The sequence below is a fragment of the Pipra filicauda genome, unplaced genomic scaffold (assembly GCF_003945595.2).
Source record: "Pipra filicauda isolate LSUMZ 115617 unplaced genomic scaffold, ASM394559v2 scaffold17_size4572894_pilon, whole genome shotgun sequence".
NCBI classification, from domain to species: domain Eukaryota; kingdom Metazoa; phylum Chordata; class Aves; order Passeriformes; family Pipridae; genus Pipra; species Pipra filicauda.
In genome coordinates this window covers 870,572-894,025 of record NW_024104287.1, presented here as the reverse complement: position 1 = coordinate 894,025, position 23,454 = coordinate 870,572, and the positions used below count along the sequence as shown (strand labels likewise).

The 23,454-nt window shown below is 38.8% G+C and overlaps 1 protein-coding gene across 2 annotated transcripts in view; it reads left to right on the top strand.

The window, feature by feature from the left end:
• The window catches only part of COL25A1 (collagen type XXV alpha 1 chain), a 316,696-nt gene that overhangs the window by 217,175 nt on the left and 76,067 nt on the right, over positions 1-23,454 (top strand). For both annotated transcript variants that reach the window (XM_027736368.2, XM_039379895.1), the window contains exons 8-12: positions 5,131-5,202; positions 6,062-6,169; positions 9,932-9,967; positions 20,596-20,622; positions 23,092-23,136. In XM_027736368.2, the coding sequence (XP_027592169.1) occupies positions 5,131-5,202; positions 6,062-6,169; positions 9,932-9,967; positions 20,596-20,622; positions 23,092-23,136 (288 nt within the window). The remainder of the gene's footprint in view (positions 1-5,130; positions 5,203-6,061; positions 6,170-9,931; positions 9,968-20,595; positions 20,623-23,091; positions 23,137-23,454) is intronic.

The window sequence follows — 23,454 nt, the reverse complement described above, 5'->3', positions numbered from 1 at the left end:
TGGTGATCACTTACCAGAACTCACAGTTGAGTTGTGTGGAAAAGATATTTGCTTCACTGAAAATTCATCTAGTAATAGGACCAAAGTGTTGGCTTTTTCCAGTTTTATTCATTTTGAGTGTGGTGTCAGGTAGAGTTCACTTTGAATACAAAGGTCGTTATAGAAAATAATGCTTTTAGAGTGATTTGTTTATGCTAGATCTTCAAACACTACAGTTTTGTTGTTGTAATACAAAGTCTGAATCATTACATAATTTATTCAAATCAAATAATTGCTGAATGTTTGCCTAAGTGAAAAGAAATTCCTGGATCCTTGTCTTGTTGTGGTGCACTGTTTTTCTTAGAGGATTTGCTGATGGAGAATGCAGCAGTTATGATAAAAAGATTATATAAAAGAGCTCCTGCTGAGAGTCCATGGCATTGTACGGGGTTATAGCAAACACTGTATTCCCCAGGGCAGGTACAATAATTAGCTGCAGGACTGGCACTCAGTCTGAGGGATTAATTAGAACTGGAGGGGTGGGGGGAAGGCAAGGCAGCCATAAAGAGTGTCAGGATCACTCTGGCTTGAAGCCTGTGTGATTTGATGTGAAATAGCAGCAGCTGGCTGTAACCTTAGGAAGTGCAAGAGAACAGCAGGTGGTAATTCCTGTCTCATTTACCATGTCTTCACAGGAACATACAAGCTTGTGTAGCTTGGGTTTACTGGCAGGTCAGAAGGAAAATCCTAAGGAGAACTGTGACATTTACTATACTAAGCAAATGCAATAGTCAAAATGGAGTGTCCACAGCATAGTGTAAAACCAGTAATGCTGTTGCTTAATGTTATTGTACTGGCCATGTGATAAGGTTATGATGAGCTTTCAATATTGACCTTATGTGGGCCAGTGGACAAAGCTGAATGTACTGTGAAAAATCTGGGACAGCTAGTGAGAATGACATCCTCCAAGGCTGTGGTGAATGTAACAGGAGAACTATTTCATCTAAGTAAAAAATCAGACAGAGGGAATGATACAATGTTATGGCATCCTTTGGTTCTCTCAGTAGCCATTGTATGGGGACAAGTAGGCTTTACCTACACTTCCAGGTAGGTAAGCAGGACACTCTAAAGTGGTCACATGGCTGTTAGCCTCCACCAAGCATCATGTTTTCCTTGGCGTTTGGGCAAAAATGCAGTGAGGTATGCAACAAATGTGCTAATTTAGAAATTGTAACCATCTAGCATTTCAGTGTGAGCTGGAGTAGCTGTCAGCAGAGGAATTTAGTAGACCAGTGGTCGCTGTTGATGACTGTAGTGTTTTGTACTCTGCTAGGGCCTCCCAGGGTGTAGAACAAGAACCCTTCCTATGTGCAGTTCAAGAATCAAACCAAATAAAGAGAAAATTGAGTAACTTTGAATCTGTTGTTGAGAACAGCTTTAGATAGAGAAAAAAATAAAACAGATCTCGGGGTTATTTGTGGCTATATTTATAGCAGAGTGACAGGAAAGGAAGAGAACTCATTTTGTGGAGAGGATAGCTCTTTTTATGCTTTTTTAGAAGCTCATTGTGTGCCAACATTGTCTTTCATGGATGCCAGAAGATGCAATGCCTTCTAAAGCCTCCCACGCATGCAAAAACTATGGACCCATTGTAGTTTTGTTGCTGGGTTCCATTTAATATTCCCATGTTTCTGTCTTTCTCCAAAGAGGTGTGTTACTTATGGGGGGTGGTGCAGGTCCAAACTGATGTTGCATGTATCTGACTATTAGGTCTAAGATTATTACCGCTTTGGGCAAAGGAAAGTTTTGTCCTACTTGGTAAAAAGCTCAAAGAAGTAACTAAGCTGCAGATGGAAGAATGGGTTTGTCCCCTTTTCTCATGTGGTGTTTATATAGGCAAAGAAGTGCAATACTAATAGCTAATATTAAACTTGCCTGTGTGGTGTTGGGAACCATTGAGAATGCTGGGACTGGACTGTGAAGTGCTGTATGATTTTGTGTACAGCTACACAAAACTTTCCAAAGTCTTTAATTTTTTTCTCAAGGAAAAAAGAATCTTTCATGACAAACCAGCATATTTTATGATTAAGCTCCTTTCTTGATTAATTTCCAGTTCTACTTCATGGTCAAAATGAAATAAAACTAATTTGAATTTTGAGTTTCTACATTTTAAAATGTCAAACTGCAAATAAGGTAATCTAGAGGTAACTGAAAATTACTGTTTTGTAATCCTGTTGAGTAAAAATGAAGTTGTTTAAAAATTTTCTGTTTATTCATTTTTTAATAAATGAGTTTTATTGCTTGCTGCTTAGATTTTACTTCTTTTGTAGAATTGTTGTTTGTTCTCATTTCCATTACATGGATGTTGTGGTTTTATCCAGAAGAGAAATGGACCATGTGCACAACAGGGCTAATGAGTCACAGATGTAAACATTCTGGCACATTACTATCTAATAACTTCTTTAACTTATATTCCATAATAAGATAAATGCAAATCTGATACATCTGTTTCCTAAATGATGTATCATTCCAGTCTTAGCAGTGCCTCAGGAGTGGATTTCTTTATATATTAGTAGTTTTAGCCTTCTTTGGTTTTGTTTTCTGTTTATGTGTTTCTAAAGAGGAGATTTCAGGTCACTGAGCAATGCAGTTAGCCACACCACAGTTCATCCAAATGAAGTGGGAAGGCTGGTAAAACTGCCACCGGCTTTATGGGACCCACTTACAGGCTCTCAGCTTCCTCATCTCATGGATATGTATCAGGAATAAAGATGCTAAATGCAACTTAAAAACACTAGTGAAGGACATGCGTGCATCAGGAAGTTACTCTGCCTTTTTTTTTTAAAGACCGGTGCAGTCTTTGTGATCTGGAGGATCTCTGGTGTGATTGCATGTGGAGGTGAACAGAGCAAATATTTGCAGCATTAAAGGAATCTGCTGCAGCTGAGAGACTTGGCAGGCTGCCCTGGCCTGTTGGTGCTCTCCACTAGGCCAGCTGGGCTGCAAAGAGCCTTGTGCACTATGGCAGCATGGGCTACACCAGCAGAGCCTTCACACAGGACTTTTTGGAAGGCCCTTTTTCCAGCAGCAAGAGCCAGGCACAGCCTTCCCTTTCAGAGGTGCTAAGCTGCAGTCCTGCAGCTGGATACTCCAGGCCTCACAGAGGGGCTGTGCCACCAGCTCTACCTCCCAGAGGTGGCATGTGGTCATGCAGGCATGAGAGAGCTTAGAGCTACCAGGCTATATTTTATTCTGTCTTCCTTAGCCTAATGTCTCTCTGCTGTTGAACAAACCTCTGCTTCAGAAAGTGTGCTATGCTAAATTCAGCAAGAGGGCTTAGGGATTTCCTTCTTTTTAGGAGTTCACTGCTCAGCTGCATAAGGTTTCAGCTTTTCCAGGTTTAATTCACACCCTACAAGGCAGCATAAGAAAGCTGTTGAACTGAGTGCAAAATTCACCCTCTTGTATTGTGACAGCAGGCCGCAATTGCCACAGTCTTCAATTTTCATAACAATACAGTGCACGTTGTGCACATATTGGTAGAGTAGAATATGAGAAACTGTAAGTGGCATACAGTGCTTGAGGGGAAAAAAATTTGCTCTGGATATGAAAACACTGCTATGTATTTCTTGAAAACGTTGACCATGGCCATTATGGACTACCCAAGATCTAGCAATAGATTTTTGTTCAGTGTTATAGTTGTGTATGTGCTACCAGTTTATGTGCTGAATGTCATATGTTAAACAGAATGTGAGGAGCAGGATGTTAATTATGCAAAGCACTTCAAAGTATACTATTACTGCTGTAAAGTTCTGCAGCAATCCAGAATCAAAACTTTCTACGTAGCTCTCTTGAAGTGCTGTAGTACATTTTAATTGAAAATGGCTCAATCATCTGCTGGCTGATAGTCTTAACAACTGTCAAATGATGATAACAATTTATTGTAATTTTAAGGAAAGACACCTCCATGGGATTGCTCCTTCTAAAATCTCGATATTCTTGTTGTAAGGTAGCAACTTGCATCTGCAGTGTAGTGCAAACCTAACTGTTTCCCATATGACAGAGAGGCTGTTTCCTGTCAATAGACAATGTGGGGTGTACTAAACATAGTGTTTGTTCTGTTTGTCTGTTAGTACATTGTCTCTGTGATGTTTGTGTTGTGCTGTTTTCGTACCATGTTGTGCTGTGTCCCTAGGGTCTGCCAGGCTTCCCCACAGTCGCTGCTCTGCACAGTAATCAGATCCTCACCGTCAAGGTTTGTGGCTGACATGTACCTGTTCAGTCAGGTCTCTCTGTATCAGCATAAAAGTGCACATGAAAAATCGCTTTTAACGTGGAATACCAATGGATCCTTATGGTAGACCTAAGTCAACCCCTCACCGCCTTTGCATTGATATAAGTACTCCTGATGCAGAGCATGGAATGAAATCCATAAGTGTGTATAGTGTTACCCCTGGAAATGGCCATATTCCTCATGATCTTGATCAGTATTTTGTTTTCAGATGAGTTTTTTCTGTCGTTCTGCTTCCCTGAGGCGTAAATGAGTGTGGAAAATGGCAGTGAACTCTATATTGGTTGCACGTAGAGTCAGCTATTTGTGTTAAATACCACAGGTTTGATCTTTACATCCATATTTTTTCAAAGTGCATTTGCAAATTAAGCAGGAAGCACTCTGGTCAAGCTGAAACTCCAGTCCTTATTAAAATGACACCATTCTTCATGGCACAATATGCTGGTTAGAAAATCTGACTGAAAGTTGAACTGGTGCTTTGTCTCTAGAAGCTTTGCTGAAAGAAGAACATATTAAACATATTAAAACATTGGTTTTTTAGAGCCCAGGTAACGAAAAAACTAATACACATGAAGAATTCTCACACAAAATCTGGGGAGAAAAAAGTTACGCAGTTAAGTCATTGTATACGATTAATTCACAAAGCAGTATGTCCTGTACATTATCATCATGTACATTAGAGGTCATTTTTTTTGAAAATAAAATGCACAGTTTCTTTCAGGCAGAAGCACCAGTTTATATTATTTTAACTATTACAAATCTAATGAATATGTCTTTATTTCTTTCTCGGGCCTTCTGATGTCTATTCTTCAATTCTCTCATCTCTGATCTTCAACCTTTGACCTCACCTGCCTGATCAGATGGTGTTTCCTAAAATCAATCATGGGTTTCTCTCTGCTGATCAGCAGCTCATTAAACGCCGCCTCATTAAGGTAGTGCTTCATCTCACTGGAGTCTGGTTCTTCTTTACACTCAGTTTACTCTTTGCTGTGCCTTTTTGTCAGATGCCTTGAAAATGTTTTGGAATGGAGCAACTGTTAATGACATTAACAGTTAAAAGGCTATGGGTGGCTTTGCTAAGTGATCCACTTTTAAGATGCCAACAGCTTTTTTCAGTGATTTGCAGTGATGTGCTGAAAAAAACTAAAGCACCATTTTGGGGTGTCTTTTTTATAAAGGGGAAGGTAATATGTTTAGATAACTCTCTTGAAAATTGACTTTTACAAATTAATAGGAAAAAATGAAGAGAGTTAGCTAATTGTCATTATAAAACAACCTCCCAAAACAGATGGAAAATTACGTACAACTTAGTGGAAAAGCAGTTATTTTCCATTATCGTTTTTGAAATCTATCCATATATCATTCATGGGCTTGGAAAATTGCTGCGCAGACTGTATATTCTCAGATGTGACTTTTCTTTTTTTGCCTCGGCTTTGTTGTGATTATGCAAATCATGAAGCAAACAGCTGCTCATTGAAAACAGTTACTTACTGTGGAGAACTACATGAGTAAAATATTGTAAGACTACCCCAGATTTTGGCATGTGTGCTGTGGTAGGACAAGCAGTTTAGAATCTGAACCTTCTGCTCTTGTGGCTGATTGCACCAGACAGATACAAACTGCTGGTCTTCAAGGCAAAATGCTGTCTCTGCCATAAGCAGTGAAGAAGCCACTGTCCAGTTCATGGCAGCTTCTTCCAGCCTGTCTTGCACTTTTTCTGAGCACATTGATGTCTTTTTCTGTGGTTGATGTCTCTAAAGCAAACTTGTGATGAGTTTTTTGTTGGTTTAGGGGGACCAAGGACAAGCCGGACCCCCTGGACCTCCAGGGCCACCAGGACCCAGAGGTCCCCCAGGAGATACTGGCAAAGACGGTCCTCGTGGGATGCCTGGCTTAACGGTGAGTTAGTCTGTTGCTGTCATGATGTCCAAGTTTCTGTGGAGTGTATGCCAGCTTAGTTCCAAAGATGTTTTCTGAGGTAAGATTGGTAAGCAAGACATTTGAAAGCTGATCCACAGGCAGATTTCATGGTGTACCTGAAGTCCCACACACAGAGAGCAAGTTCATAGCAGGGTGAGCAGTAACATCAGGGTTCCTTGCCTCTCACCCTTGACAGTTTCCTCACCCATTCTAAGGTTTCTCAGTTGTTCATTCATGTTTAATAGCTGTGTGAGCAGAGTCTGCCCCTCTCCACCAGTAGTAAATGTTTCTATTCAAATTTCAAGACAAAGCTGAATAGTTGAATTTGAGACACTGTAGCATGGATGGGCTTGAGTTCTCACTTGCTAGTGGTTTAACCTCAAAAATCATGGAATAAAGTAATAAACTGCTAAATGCTGCCCAAACTATGATGAAATTTGGAGTTAGATTCTGCCATCTTTAAACAAGTAGAACAGTACCATTTCCTTTGGCTCGTACCCCGTATTTCATTAGAACAAGCAGCAGAATCCAGTATATTGTGTATTGTTTGTTTTGGGCACAGGATCAATCCTACACTTTTTAAACAGATGCATAAAAACATGATTTTATTTTTTTTTAACAAAGTATGTGTATGGGTTTGGTTTTATATCTTGTAGGCTCCTTAATTTTTATCCTTTTGAAAGAAGTATATCTCTTTTCATCATGAATGCCACTGTGTTATCAGTGCAGAAGTGGCATCAGAGACAGGAGGGAGATATGACAACTGAGATGGCACATGTGTGGCTATACCCATTAAGTAAAGGTCATGGCTGAGAAGACACATAGGGAACTAGCAAGGTGAAGGCCAGCACTGGAAAGAAACTGATTTTTGAAGAAAAAGCATAGCTCGTTACATGAGGCCAGGGCAGGAAGGCATTAAATTTCCCTGCAACGCACTTTTAGGAAAAACCAAGAAAGAAAATATCTACACTCCTGTTCTGACCCTATTCGGGTATTAACTGTATAATATAGCATGATGATAATAGTAAGATTCTGCTAAAATTTCTTGTGAAAATCCAGGAAGGCTTGCCAGTTGAGACCTGTGGTACTCTAGGGCTGCTGCTGCTGTTGTTGTTTTGGTTTGTTTTTTTACCACCCTCTCATAAGTTCTAGCTCAAGGTTATGAAATAACATTAAAAGTCTGTTGCTGTCATTGTGATGCTTTACTTTGACAACCTACTACTCATTTCTTGTTAGTCCTGTGGCACGTCAGGCTTTGGGCCTCTTCTGGGCCTCCCTTGTGTTCTTTTAATGTGGTTAAATTAACTGCAGTGAGCAGAGTTGCTGCTGGTTTGATCTAGTAAGGGCAAGACTGAAACCAGAACCCATTTCTGACTGCAATGATAATATTTTAATAATTCACATAGAAGAGGATAGCAGAATCACTCTGGTGTTGCTGGTTACAACGTGACTGCATGTTGCTTGGGGTTTTGTGCTTTTTAGCAGAGGGATCATTAGTGTTTCTCATAACAGGAAAGTCATGTATTTTATGCAATGAGGTCATTCCATTTTATGATAGTTCTGTAGTGATTCTGACTTTAGATGGCAAGAGAGAGTTTCTTTTTATAGTTTTTAAGCTTTGGCTATCTTAAGCCCTATAGCATCATGGAAAATCAGTTCATAATACTGCTTTAGATTCAGATACAAACAAGCACTCAGGTAGAAACCATCCGGTTTGCTGACTTTACTATCCTGCTCCTTGCTGCTGTTCCTGATCCTCAAAAGGCTTGTTCCTCCATGGCTGTGTGATATACAGTCAAATAGGAGATCTGTAAAGGGAAAATTTATTTGAGAGGTAAGGACAGATTTGTATCTTCAACATGGACCTTTGAGCTAGAGAGCTGAAAACAATAGCTGCACTGTGTTATGAGTTAGGGACATTGCAGTATCACACAGCTATAGGAGGATGTCCTTACAGTGACCAACCACCATTAGGCAGACTTTTCCTCTTTTGCACTGTTGGGCAAAGCAGGGGCTTCTCTTCTGGCCTCTCCCTCTCAAGCAAGAAGCTTTACAATTCCTACAGCTATACGATGATGTTTTGGCTCTTGCTTTCCCCTATGCCCATACACTTGCTGTGTATCCTGGAAAAGTCAGGCAGATGAGGTAGCAAGGTAAAGGGAGTAACTCCAGGAGCCACTATTACTTCTCTTCTGCAGTGTAGCAGGTTGAGGAACAGCCTTTGTGTCCACACGTCTCTATCTGTGTCATCACCACCTTGCAGCCCAAAGGTGTGCATCCCGTTACAGATACTTACAGCTTCTAGAGATGAGATTATGTTGGTTTCTTAGGCAGGAAATCATTAGAGCCAAGGAGGTAGAAGTGTTTGGGAAATGCCATTGGGCATATTGCCAGCAGAGAGAGCACCCTGAAAGGGTTGTGCAGACTTTTTCTAAGCCTTTCTTTGGACGTCAACAGTGGAACCTGTTGGAACCAGAACACACTTGATTTCCTGATAGTGACATGTAGAATAGGTGCCTTCTCTTTGCGTCACACAGATACCTGCACGAAGAATTTGAAACTTTAACACCTCCAAAAGGAAGTAAGAGGAGAGTGAAGGGTTTTTGCTGGTAAGAAGACAATAGAATATGATACAAACTCTTGAAATTTTTTCAGAATTATTTCCCAACATTTATGGGGATATCTTGATGCTCACGTCAGGCTGTGTGGTTGCTGCATGCATAAGTTAGCAAGGCTTCAGAGCGAGCTGAAGAGTCCAACAAGCTTGGGTAATGAGCTTGTTGGCACAGAAACCTGTGCCTATGTGGCTTCTTTCTTCTGGCTATCTTGGTGTGTTTGCAGATGCGGCATGTTTGCTTCTGAATGTGATGCACACATACCCAGAGATGCAGTTCTGATTCTTTTCAGTTGCTAAGAACAATGACATCAGAACAGTTCTCATCAATTTTATGACAGGCTTTCTTTTATGACAGAGCTGCTAAAGAAGACCCTGCAGCTGTGCTGATACAATAGCACATGGACTGCCCTATGCTTAGCTGGGTTTTCAAGGGAATGATCTATAAACCAGACCACCGGTTTTTTTGAATGGGTATTTTTAGCCCGTATTGTATGACTGATATGTTTTACTGCCTCTGCAGACAGATGTGTGTGTTCATATGGCAAGAAAGGGGAGAAGATAGATTCTGACTTTATGTAGAGTTGTGCCTGCAGAAAGAGAATACATTGGCAAAAATGATGGGTTACCATTTCAAAAGCCAATCCAGGTATTTAGCAGCTGAGTAATTATTGCATGGCTTCAGAATACCAGTATTCTTGGGTTTATGGAACATGATAATTGACAACGGTAAGTTATGCTTGCTGAATGAGGTGGTGACACAGAGCAGTAGTCTTGGAATATATAAACTGCAGGATTCAGCATGTATGTGAAAATAACCTTTCTCTGTGTGCTTTAGCACTGTGAAATGGAATATTATGTTTAGAACCAAGGGACAGAGTCAGAACACTAATGCTTAACTCTTGCCTTGAGAACTATACCGTTACATGATTGTGAAATAGTACTTTGCTTCTTAAGATGTCTGTGATTTGGCCTACTAGGTTAAAAAGCAAAAAAGTAATATATTTAATATGCAGTCAGATGCCATACCTGTTTAAGAATGAAATTTTTAAGGTATTTTATTATTAGACGGAAAATTGAATTCAAGACATGTTGCTGAAATTATTCATTCCTTATTTTATCCTAAGGGTGAGCCAGGGAAACCAGGAGAACAAGGATTGACGGTAAGTACTCTTCCAGTTTGCTAAGAAAATGTCATATATACATGACATATGCCTTTTAAAATGTGCAGTTCCAAAAAGCTTTATAGCTGTGTATTTCCTAACCTTTCTTTGTCACAGGCTATTTGAAGCCTCGTTTGTGAAGAAAACAAGAGTGAGAAAGGCAACATCACCTGTCACATAAGGCCAACTTCTTTAAGCTTGCAGCACAGGGAAATAAAAAATCTAAGGGCACAGCAAAGCAAAAAAGAACCAAGCCATGTATTCTCAGTTCCTGGCCACCTCTTAACACTGTCTCTGAAGTTGGGCTGTTTCCACCTTCTGACCACTGAGCAGCAGAACCATCTCCTTGTTTAAGGGCTAAAATCCAAGCTGTCTCTGTGGCAGTGGCTCTGGACTTTTACCTGACAGAATAGAGAAAACACAGCACTGAAGCTCTCAGAATATTCTCCTCTTCTGAGGTTTCAGCTTTTTTCCTGTGTGTGTGTGAAATATTTCCTATTTATTTGGAAGTAAATTGAAGCTCCACTGGTTATAAATCAGCTTTAGCCACAAGTTAAGGCATCATAAGTTTCTGCCTGTCACATATTCCCAGAACTGTGAAACATGCAGGGCTTTTTCTCCCTTAAGATCTCCCTAAACACTCATAGTCATTCTTAATTTTATGAGAGATGACAGAATTGTAGCCCATGGCATGTGGTTTTGATTCCTAAATGCTTCTGAGGAGGAAGATTATATGGAAGATTATATCAGCAATCAGTGCAGATATGATTGTTATCTGAATTTATGAAGATTTAAACAGATGTGATGATATTTTACCTTGACAATTTGCAAAAGATTTTGAATTGACAAAATCTTTTAAAAGAAAAATCCCAATATTCCGAGACTTAGAAAGATCTGCTGTGATCAGGCAGTTAAAAGTCCTGTACGTTTTCATTTTGAAATAAAGGTTTAGCAAAATCAAAATCAAAGCCTCCCAAAGGTACTACCCAATATTTTAACATACTTCTGGGCTCTTTTTTATTTTGTCTTTTTGGTTTCCAAGGGCCTGTGAAGAATACATGCAATAAGTAGGAAGGGAGGATTTTTTTGCTTGTTTTCTTATATTTGGATTATTCTCCTATTTGACCTCTGGGAAAAACTCAGATTCTGCAACAGTGTCTTCTTTCTATTCAAGACCAGATCTTCAGAGCCACAGGATGCTTAAAGGCTTTTAAAGCAAATAATAATTCATCACTTTTTAGTCTCCATGTTCAGAAGGTTCCCACTGCTCTAAAGTAACCATTTGTGTGAAAGAACTAAACTGCTACTACTCTGTTTCCCTAAATGTAGATGTGTTTAGCTAGGAACAAAAGGTGTTTTAAAACTCAAATCAGCAAGCTTAGGTTGGAGAAAGATCCCAGACTACATGAATATCTAGCTCCAAATGCCTGCTTGAAAAGTCAGTCTGACAGCTAAAATGTTAGGTTGTGTACAGATCAAGTAAAGAGCATCAGAGGATCAGGGAGGTAATTAGTTTCTTTTTATTCTTCTTTGTGCTTCTGACATACTCTTTATGCCAGTACAGATTTGCAGACTTTTACAGATTTCCCTGTGGAAAGTGCTGCAATCATTCAGGGAGTGTCCAGCTGCTTCTGACATCTTCCATCATGCATTTCATAAATTTCCATGTTGAGAATTCAGAAACTGCTGCGGGAATGGCTGATTTCCCAATACGTATGCCATAAAATTGCATTGCTAGAGAAAATAGTTATAATATGCTGTGAGGAAAACAGGCCTTTGCCTGTCTGAGATTCTTTTTCTCCATTTTTCACCTAATATTTTTTCAAGTAAAGGAAAATGGAGATCTCTGCCCAGAGGAGATTATAGGTTAATTCTGCAGGAATTCTTTTGTAAGGACTTGCCTTTGTTTCACACCAAAAGGCTCAAGTCTGAGTTTACTTGCTGTTTTTTCTTTCTGATGAAATAGAAACCATGAAGTTGATGAGTCCCATAAAAGTACTACCAGTCTTTGTCTCCCAAACATCCCAAGTCCCAAATACACTGGAGTGTAGAGTATGCTGTGGTTTCCCACTTGCTCACATGTCCATGGCCCTTTCCAGCAAGAAGCAAGTGCTGTGGCATGTACTCTGGTTCTTCCTCCAAGATGGAGACAGGATACCGCCAAGAAGAGCACCAGATGATGTGAAACAATCTCTACAGTCTTAGTTTTCTATTTTCTCTTCTTAGAAGAAGTAGAATAAATTTCTTGAAGAGCACAAAATATGGTAACAATATTAGGTAACAGTGTTTTTCAGCTTGTTCCTCAGAATATACCACAAGTCTAATACACACATTGAGTAACTTGTGACCTACTCAAGCAATGTTTGCCTCAATTTACCAAAAGTTGAAATAATTTTAATGCATTTAGAATTCTGGGAATGTTCATGTTCTCCTTTCAGCGAAATAGGAAATCCAGTGACTAGTGAAAAGATGGCAGTTTGCTCAAACTGAAAATCTGCTGCCATGTTCTTCTTCGTTTTTAATGAAGTCTTGTGTTAGTAAAGAAAGAGAAAGTCATGTTCAGGTGATGTTGTGAGAGAGGGCAGTAATAACCTTTCTCCCTCTCAGGCAGGAAAGGTTTGCTTGGAACATATGCCGAGACTGACAATGTTTGAGTTCTCTGATGTGAGTTCTGCTTTGGCATGAGAGAGCTCAACCTTCAATACAGGGAATAGTTTTCCCTATTTCAGGTGTAAGAACGTGTGGGTTATGACATGGTGGTGGAAGGATTTAGGAGGTGGGAGATCTGGTTGTTTCTTACAGAGGTCTCTCATTCTCAGCTAAAAATCTTTCCAGATTGTCGGACTTGCAGTGTGCTTCTACTGTTCTTTTATCCTTGCGGTTGAGATATTTGGGAGACCTCTTTGCATACAGAGCCTTTTTTGGCTCTGTATGTTGCTGTGTCAGGAATAATCTGTTTTCTCTTAGAGCCAAGAAATTTCAATTTCTTTTTAGGTGAGATAGTGACTTAGGTTTAAGTTATAAAGGTGTGACTGCATGCATCTTGAATATTAGAAAGGAATGTGAGAATGACTAGTTAGTTGCAATTTGTGTCTGGTTTCCATGGCACTTTAAAGACCTGCAGATCTACTTTCCATGAGGATTGAAGGTATCGTTCCTCTGTGCAGAAAGGATTAAGAGAATTCAGAGGGAGGCCAGGCAGTGGAGTGACCAAAGGGATTAAGTTTTGAAATATTGTGTGGAACTAGTAAAGTGAATGCTGTGCAAGAGAAAAGGCCAGTAGTTTCCTTAGCTTTTCAACCTTTTCAGTTAAAGTTTTACCATGCCTCTCATAATTCATCCTGCTTCCCATGCCATTTGTCTGCAATTCTTGGTGATAAGGACTCTTGAATACCATACGAAAGTTTTTCTGGTTTCTCTTCTCATTTGCAGAGTGAATAATATATGAATTTGTGATTCCTTTCTACCTAAGAGCTAGGATTTCTGGTTGCAGACTATTCATGAGAGCTTAGAGTCATTGATGGAAAATACCAAAGGCTGACACTGATAGATCAACATTTTCAGATTCGTAAACTGCAATAGGATAGAGAGTGTGCACGGGATGGTTTTGTTTCTTATTTTTATGTGTGAGATTTTTTTGGTTTTTTATGTTTAAAGTATTTTAAACTAGTGCATAGTAATAAAAATTTGGAATATAAAAATCTGCTATGTTTTCAGCTCCTTTTTTCAGAAGGAAATTACCATGTTCAGTGTATGAATCAACCACTTCATGTCACTGAAAGAAAACCTCCATATAGTATTTTATCCCCTAAAATTTTCTTTAAAGATAAGTAATTTTACAGATGTTTTGCATGAACAGAACACTCCAGAATTACCAAAGAACTCAGGTAAAGGTGTCTCTTTGCAAAAGAAATCTATACTATAATGATTAACTCAAATGCAAAATCCCTCTGCTTTAAGATGTATTGTTTTCCAAACTAGTATTTTTGTGCTTATACAGTCCTGCTGGGCATTTGTTCAAGAAAATAAAACTTAATGTTACTGCTTTTACTAGTTGTTCAGAATAAGAAGAATGTTCTCTCAAAGGATACAGCCGTTTTTGTGAAAGACAGTGGAAAAGTGTAACCTTGCAGTTAAGCCTGCAAAATGTCACATCTTTAAAATGAATTAATATTATTTTTTCATCTTAGGTTAAAATTAACAAAGTGAACACACAGGGACCAGGCAGAACTGTCTGGGAAGTACTGCTGGTTTCAATTCAGCCTTTCAGGCCAATGGTCAAGGCCCGCTTCTCAGCTGCTGTGAATCTTCATAGCTCCTCTGGGAAGCTACTAATTGTGATTTTGTTTTCCATGGCCAGGGTTCTGTAGGCACCTTCTTTGTTTAGCATGTGGTAGCATGTTCATAGTGAATTTTATAAGGTGTTGTTCTTAAGCTGTTTAGCTGCAAAAGTTTATGAGAACTATCAGATGAAATGGAAATTCTCAGCCTGTACCTTTCACAGCAACTATTCTTTTTTTCCCCAATACAGTTGCACTGGGCTTAGCTTGCAGGAAGTCTCAGGAAAAAATAGGTTTTGGCATTTTGTAACCTCTGGACTTCAGTAATGGCCGCCACAACAGTGATTGAAAGAATGAAGAAGCTCTTCTTGAGCACTACTTAAGAGCTGTTGATACTCTTTTCATCAATTAAGGTAGATAGCGTGGAACGGGGGCACTGCTTTCTCAGAAGTTATAAGAGACTTTCCATCATAGTTAATCTGGTTTTTTAGCTGGCCATTCTTATATCTAGGTGATTCATCAATACTAAAGCATTGCACATTTCAATACTAATACTCTAGAAACTGCAGTCTTTATGAAACACTCCTCAACCATGCAGGTAAATGTTTTCAGAATTATGTAGTGTTCCTTTTACACAAAGGAAATGGGGTCAGTGGGTAGAACACTGGCTCCACTGAAATGCAGGTGAATGCTTTGTATGAAACCTGCACTTCCTCATGTACATCTGCTAGTTCAGGTTTCCATCTAGACTGATAAGAAACTGGTTTGTGGGAACAAGGAAGGGATTGTCTCCCTTGTACTCGGCACTGGCAAGGCCGCACCTCGAATCCTGTGTTTAGCTCTGGGCCCCTCAATACAAAAAAGACATTGACACGTTGGAGAGTTTTCAGAGAAGGGCAGCGGAGCTGCTGAGGGGTCTGGAGCACAAGTCTTATGAGGAGTGGCTGAGGGAGCAGGGATTGTATATCCTGGAGAAAAGGACACTTGGGGGGACCTTCTCATTGTCTACAACTACCCGAAAGGAAGCTGTAGCCAGGTGGGGTTTGGTCTATTCTCCAAGTAGTAGGACAAGAGGAAACAGCCTCAAGTTGCAGCACTGGAGGTTTAAATAGGCTATTGGGAAGAATTTCTTCATGGAAAGGATTGTCAAGCATTAGACCAAGCTGCCCAAGGAAGTGGTTGAATACCCCTGGAGGTATTTAGAAGGTGCATAGATGTGACAGTGATGAATGGTTTAGTGGTGGACTTAGCAGTGTTAGGTTAACAGTAGGGGCTTGATGAACTTAAAGGTCTTTTCCATTTTAAGTGATTCCATTATGCTATTCCAAGTGCTTAATGATTCTTACAGGCAGCAAAGGGGAAATACCTGTTCTCAGGAACAGTTTTGGAACTGCTTTTCTTCATAGAAATATAGACATAATACTTCCTACAGGCCTTCTAGTTACAAAGAGCTTTTACTTTACATAGAAAGTATGGAAGTTAAAAATTTTTCATATGTTTGTTTTCTTGGTTTTTGGTTGAGGGTTTTTTTTTGTTTGCGAGGCTTTGGAATAAGAGTTTTTGTACAACAGTGTATTGCACCATTGTGACCTATTTTGCTGTATAGCTTATTCAGTATACAAAAATATTCTCTTTTTCATTTTATTTGTGTTAGGCATTTTCATTTGGTGTTTGTGCTCACTGTCCATAAACTCTGACACCTTGTAAAAGTCCCAGACCTGCAAATTGAAAATGCCCTAACTTTTGATTTCATGCATTTCTTCCAGTGTTAAGCAATTGAGTCCCTAGAAATTGAATACAAAAATACCTTGAGAGGATTGCTTATGTAGCACACTCTGAATTACTGCTCTTTGAAACCACAACTTTTACCTTTACAGGGTAGAATTTTCTTGGTTTGCAGCTTGCTAAAACACAAGGAACAGATTAAGCATAAAAGGAAAATGTAACATTAGAAAGGAGGTGTAGGAAGAATTCTGGACTCAAAACTTTGTTCTAACTACATTTAGGTCAGTCTTTTCAGTTTGTTTGGGCTTTTTAATTTATTCCACATAGTTATTTGTCAAGACCCAACTGGAGTATCCAGCTTCATTCAGTAATTTCTATGATACAAAGGTTTGACCAGATATAGTCTCTGGAGGTCTGTTGATTTCCAAAAATAGTGATTGAAGAATGGCATTCATAGTGGAAATATTTTTACCTTTTAAAAACCCAATTGCATAGAAGACTTTTATACACTTTTTTTTATCCTTGATTACCCAGTTTTCCAAGTGCTTAAGTATTATCAAATAATTCTCTGTCTCCAGAGAAACACAGATAGCAGTTAAATTTCTTTGGAGCAACACATCTTCTTTTTCCATCTTCCTACTGTGGAGCTATTTGAATGAGAACGTAATTTAGTGAAGCCCTGCAATAATTTGTCACAGCTGTCGTGCTACTTTACTCAATTGCACATGATGGCAAAGGGTTCTTTTGAAGTGTTCATGATATCTGAGTGAGAACTATTTTTTATATTCCTTATATTTAGTTATCATCTTATTCTGGAAAGCACTTGTAACCAGAATTTTCAGCTCTCCCAGTTGAAGTTTCCTGGTGAATGTATGTCAGTTTAAAGAAAAGCAGCATAACTTTCAAAAACACTAAGCAGTCACTTCATCTGAACAGTTTTCTTGAACTTCCTTTGGAATTTTTTAAGCCTAGATGCTGTTTATAAAATGAGCTTTTTAACATCAATTGCCAATAGTTTAGGAATTGATTCTAAGCTTCCCTAAATGGAAACTCTGGAAGCTTCCAATATTACAGGCAAAAGACAAATATTTACTATCAACATAATCTGCATAGACTATTATGGAGGGGTTTTTTATTAATTTTATATATATATATATATATATATATATATATATAAAAAATATATATATAGGTAGTTAGGAGTTGAAAGAATTCTATAGCTCTTGTTTTAAAGGCTTCTTTTTGTTTTGCTTCCTTCAATACCAAGGTGATAGTGACAGAAACCGAGTGACAATATGTTACCTGTGGCAGTAGATGAAGCCTCCAACTAGTGAAGATTACTGCATGTTTTTTATATGTGTGGTCACTGCAGAGCTGAGGCTTTGGGCTTGAGGGAAATGAGGTCGGGAGCAGTGGTAGCAGCTCTCTGCACTGGCTACCTGGACCCAGTGGCAGATAATTATCCAAAGTGAAGTTTAGCTGAATCTGCATTTGCAAAGCATTGCTTTGGTTGTACTGGAGCAAACAGCAGGGCTAGCATATTATTGCAACTGTTATGGAACACAGAACGGTTCAAGAAAAACAAAGAAAAAGCAAAGCAGTCTAAGGAATTGTTTAGAACTTTCATGTATTTCTTGCCTTCTGCTCCTGTCTCAAGACCTAAGAGATTTTGATTGCTGGTCTTATCTGTTCATCAAGTGGGCAACACAGCATGCTCCCCAATTCTGTAGAATAATCGTGGGGAAAAGTCCACATGTTCATATTGAATTTCCTATATAGATTCTTCCGAAAACTATCATTTATACCTCTGGAAATGAATTGAAGTTTTGGGTTTAGGTTTGGGGTTTTTTTATTATTTTATCTTTTCATATTCCTCTCTTTCTCCCAGATTTTATTTGCTTCCTTATTTCTGTCTCTCCAGTGTCATTATGTGCCTTGCTTAGAGACTGTCATAGAAAATAGACACAATTCTGGAGTGTTTTGTATGTTGGGGTTTTTTTTTAAGTAGTTTTCTGTTAGTAATTTAATTTCAGGTTTTCTGTTAAGTGGCTGCTGGCAGGCTTATGTGGGGGAGGGATGGGAGCTGTCAGTGGATGAGCTGTTAATTTTCCAGTGGCTTTGAGCTTCTTTCCCAATGCTAGGGAGCAGTGCTTTGAAGAAAAAAATTTTTCTATTCAGCTATGTTTTGCAGTCTGGACGTTCTAAAGATAAGAAGCACGTGTTACCCTGTGTAAACTAGGAAATATATCACTTTAGGTAAGCTTTTTTTGCAATTGGTTTTCTGATCATACCATTTCTGAAGGTAGCTGTACTGCTGAGGACTGTTCATGTCATCAAGTGTCATGGTAGCTCAATGGATGTGAGACACCAGAGCTACTTCCAGTCTGATTAAAGGCTTAAGCAGCAGAAATGGAAAACTGTTAATTGCATAAAATATTTATTGATAAGTATCTGCTGCTTCTTTTCTCTGACTGATTTATTTTAAAGGCACAATAAGAGCAAGACTATGCTACTATATAGGTATTTTCATATTCAGTAACTCATCTGGAGAAGCTGGAATGATGTCAGGGATAAGGGGGAAATTCTGGGAAAAGAACTTTTCCTGGAGATATCTGCAATGTCTTGAATTATATCCTTCCCACAGGCTGACAGCTGCAAGCACCAGGCACAAAGTTCTCAACAGAGCAGCACATTTAACAGTTTACTTTGGGGGATAGTATTAATAAGTGAATTATCATTTTACCTTCATATAGTAATAGAGTATTGAGGGCTCCCCAGTGGCAATTTAATATATCTAAATGTCTTCAGAAGGTTTTATTAGCTTCTTAAGTAGTTAGAAACCAAAGGGGCAACATCCATTCCTTGGACATGAAAGTAGCCGGCATGAGCTATGAAGGTAGTCTTCAGTTCTTCTGTATTCAGTTTGTCCTACTGATGGAGGGATTTTTCCTGGGACCTGAAATAACCCCCAAATGTAGCTGGTTAATATGCAAAAGGTCAACAGACAACTGATGTCCAGGATGTGAACATTTGGAGCCTGTTTTGGGAATGTTGATGTAGGAAAGCTCTAGTTTGAGCATTAATTTCTTGGAGTTTTTAAGGTGCTGGACAAACTTGTGTCTTTCTCACAAAAGAAGAGGAGGATGGTGTCCAGCACATGGTGAGCTGGAGGGATCTTTCTCCATCTGTAAAAGCAAATGATCACTATACTCGCTGCTCTGATCCTCACCAGTGCTGAGTGCCTGGATACTTTTGCTTTCTTTTGAAGACAAGGGAGTAAAATTGTCACCCTGTATCTCACAGTGGCTTTTGACTATCAAAATCTGTCCCTATAGTCAAAAGGAGATACTCACAGTACGCTAGTTCTGTTAAGACGATCAAGCAAAAGTTTCAAGAAGCAACACTGATCTATGCTTTTGTGAAGTTCGATGCCAAACCTTAGACATATGAATCCACATTTAAAACTGCAAGGCTTTCATCCATATCAGTGAATACAGCACCCAGAATTACCACCAGTGGAGCTTTTCCTTGTTAGCAGTTAAAGTTGCATTGGAGCAATGTTCCAACAAGCCCTGCATCTACCAACAGTGGAAGATTCTGTCTAAGTTCACACTCATTTAAGAAAAAAATCCCCCACACATTTTGAAGCAGCAGTCCTTTTGTTTTTCTGAACAATTGCAGTTCTGATATCAATCAATTCTTCTTATATTCTTTCTCACATCAGAAGGATTTGGATTCTTCAGCTTTAGTGTTTTGTTTTGCACCCTCGTGAACTCAGAATTCACCTTGCTTGATATAGCACCCGTAGTAGGAACATGGGGAAAAAAGTACATGAGAACTATGTTGGACATGGTCTGGCAGTTACCAAATCAGACTGCCAAAGAGTCAAAGGCATGGTCAGTTGATCTGTTTTCTGGCTGCTTCTCCTCTTCATTGTGGCCACCTGGGTACTTCAGAGACAGCAGATGAGAAATGAGTCCTTTTAAATTAAGCAGTTATGCTTTCCTGAATTGAGATGTCTCTTCCTGCCTTCTCAGGTCATGGGGACAAAATAGTGGTTCTTTACTTCCCAATAGCATTCTTAATAATTTCTGAAGTTAATTCTTAATGATTTTTCTCTTAACTTGCAAATGATGGCGCAGAGCACATGTTGGGTATAACACAGTCACGTGTGCTGATACCTAGAAGGCGAGGAGATTTTGAGATTTATGCTTCTCTCTAGCTTAAGAATTCTTGTTTGCATAAACCTTGTTTTTACGCTACCAAGCAGATGTATTCCTTTGTTTACACAAACTGGCTGTTAGCTGGTATAAGAGAGAGAAAAACCACAGTCATCTTAATGCTGACAGGTTTGTTAGTACTAGAAGAAACAGATGTCATGGAAGAGAAGAGATTAGAAGGGGGAAAAATTGAGTATTGCAATTAGTAGATCACTTCCAAAAAGTGAAGAAAAACGGTTCATTGTGCATTTTGAGCATAAAGTTTTACTTTTCCTGATGTATAAAACATCAGCTGGTTTCAGTCCAGTATCAGAATGCTTACACAATAAGACAGTCCTAATTGGTCATTTCAGTTTAAATTGGCTGGAGTTATGATGTTAATTGAATTGTTTTCCCTTTGCAGGGACCTCAGGGGCCTCCAGGACAAAAGGTACAGTATAAACAACAATACTGTGAAAGTGATTATTCCTCCTAGTGCCAAATTGAAAGCAGAAGAGGTGAATGGGATTAGCTACTGTACACTGCATTGAATTAGTTAGTTTAGGTTCTGAATTTTGTTTTTGCAAAATGCAGCTATATGATGTGAGACATCAGATTTCTCATTTCCCCCATCATAGGAAGTTCAGGCAATGCAGAGCAGACTGTTTTCAATCTGTCTGCTTAACTTTCAGGTGAAAAGGTCACTATAATTTTCATGCACTGGTACGATTAGGAAACCAAAGTTAAAACGTTGTGAAAAGTGGGGAGATAAAGTTTCTGATTAAATGCACACCCTTACTCAAGTAGATCAGTGCCATATGACTAAAGAATTGACCAGCAGAAACAAAGGACATAGGTGTTGCTGATAAATGGTGCTTGGTTAGCGGTGTTCAGGTGGTCTGTTGGTGTCTTCCTGTTCCTTCGGTAACCGGAGACCTGACTTCCTGGGAATGCTTTCAGGTGGTCTCTTCCTGTTCCTTCGGTAACCGGAGACCTGACTTCCTGGGAATGCTTTCAGCATTATTTACACTCATTAAAGCTGACTACCTCAGTTTGATTGAGTGAGTTTAGGATTTATGGAATTGCACCATTAAAACAATCCTCAAAATATCACATACCACCAAGGCGAGTAATTTTCTACTTGATTTCAAAAGATATTTGAAAAGATATTTATGAAAGATATTTACTGAAATGAAAGATATTTAATAAATGAAAGATATTTAATAAAATGGGCTTAATTTGTATAAAGAAAAAGAAGAGGCAAAGAATAAGTAGTATTGAGATGTGAGAAGGATAATGTTCTTTAGAGTGAAGGTTTGCTTATGTCTGTTAAAATGGAACATTTTTAATAAAACAAAGAAAAACCTGTGACATGTGAAAATGTAATCCCAAAGCATACAAATTGGTGGAATTTTGGCAGCTGTGAGTTTGTACAGAGTTTGCAGACTGAAGGAGAGGACTGCCTTTCATGTTTGGCAATGCAAGAATGTGGCATTTTTAAGTCGTTCTGATGTCTAAATTGTCATCATAAAATTATACCATAATACTCTGTGAGTAGGATATTTTGCATGTACAGCATCAGGAAAACCCATGCCCTGATGAACTTTTGAATACCTGATAAACTTTTACTTGACACGGTAAAATCAGCTTTGTTTACATTTTCTGACATTCTGTGTTTCATAAGGAAAATCATCTGCTGTCACTGAGAGGAGGAACTGTTATAAATAGGATAGTTTATTGAGGCTGATGGTTTAATGCCCTCCTGAGCTTTGCCTTCTGGTTTTCTGGAAAAATTATACAAAGATGTGAAAATGTTCATTAGGACCTCTTTGCAGTGCCTAAAAGTCATAACCATGCATCCAGCAAAAAGAGACAACAAGGATGCCAGAGTGGAAGCTTTGGGAGAAAGGGGAGAGCATTCTGGGTCATGGAGATATGCTGGGATGCAGCGTATAATTTCTTACTTATTTAAAGCTCTGTTACTAGCTGTTGGAGGTTTTTTGAGATCCTAATGAGTTGATTCCTTTTCTTGTTTCACAGGATTTCCCAACTCTATTCGTTGACAACCGTGTACATCCATTTTCGATTCATTCCCTTTTGGGTGTTGGTGCCCTTTGACTAAACCATTTCTAGTGAAACCTCTAACCAATATGAATAGAGGGGGAAATGCCATGCACCATTTCTTTCAGTTTCCTTGCTGAGCAGCACCATTTTCATATAAAAAGAGGAGAATGCTGTGTAAGCATGTCCAGTTTTCCTGCTTTCCTTACGTGTCGTGTTTTCTCTGAACTTCTGTACCAAGTCGCACAAGGTCCTTCAAAAAAAGTGTCCATCACACAGGAACTTATAGTGTGAGAGCTTTGTAAACAAGATTCCTCCAATGTTATAAGTCAAGGTCATTCTTTTATTTTCAATAGTACTGATGCAATTTAAAAGTGTATCTGTAATTTGCACTGTCAGGCTTAATCACTGCAGATTATCTCTTAAAAGCCTTAGGATAGATTGGTGCCACCAGTTATTGAGCTTGAAGTGTCCCTGTAGAAGCATTAATAGTTTTGTTCAGGTGCTATGCTTAATTGCATAGGATCAGTCTCAAAATTTATCAAGAGCATTAAATGGAGTTGCATTTTAATTCTTACATTTCTTGTGAAGCATCCACAACATTACAAAGCAACCATCACCTTGAAGCTTGTTTCTGGAAGAGACTAGAGTCATTAAAGTGTATGACATGAGAATATGTCTAATTAATATAAAATCTCAACTGAAAAGAGAGCTCAGCTTGGATAAAAATTAGTTTTTGAAAAATTTGTTGCAGCTACAGTAGGCAAGCATTCACCATTAATTCTAAATACTGTTTTAAGAGATGAAAGATTTCATTACCTGTTTAATTTGCTAAACACTGGTGTCTGCTTTCCTCCAGGGTTCCATTGGAGTGCCTGGTGTTCCAGGGAGAGATGGACAAGTGGTGAGTTCTCTTTGACTTTTGTCAGCACTGCCATTATTTACGTAGTGGATTAAAGCAATTTCGGGCTTGTTCACATGGGCAATATGCAACCTTATATTCAGAGCTGTGGTTTCAAATTAGCTTCATGGAAAAGTCTATACAATCTGGTTTGTGCTCTGAAATGATTTTTTTCTAGTTGTACCTTAACAAGCAGCAAATGTAATTAATTAGGTTGAAAGTCTGATGTTCAGATTTGATGACGACTGATAGGTTCCAGAAAGAAATGCATTTAGTAGTGTTTTACTTTAGACAGCATATTTACAAACTAATGGTTTTTTT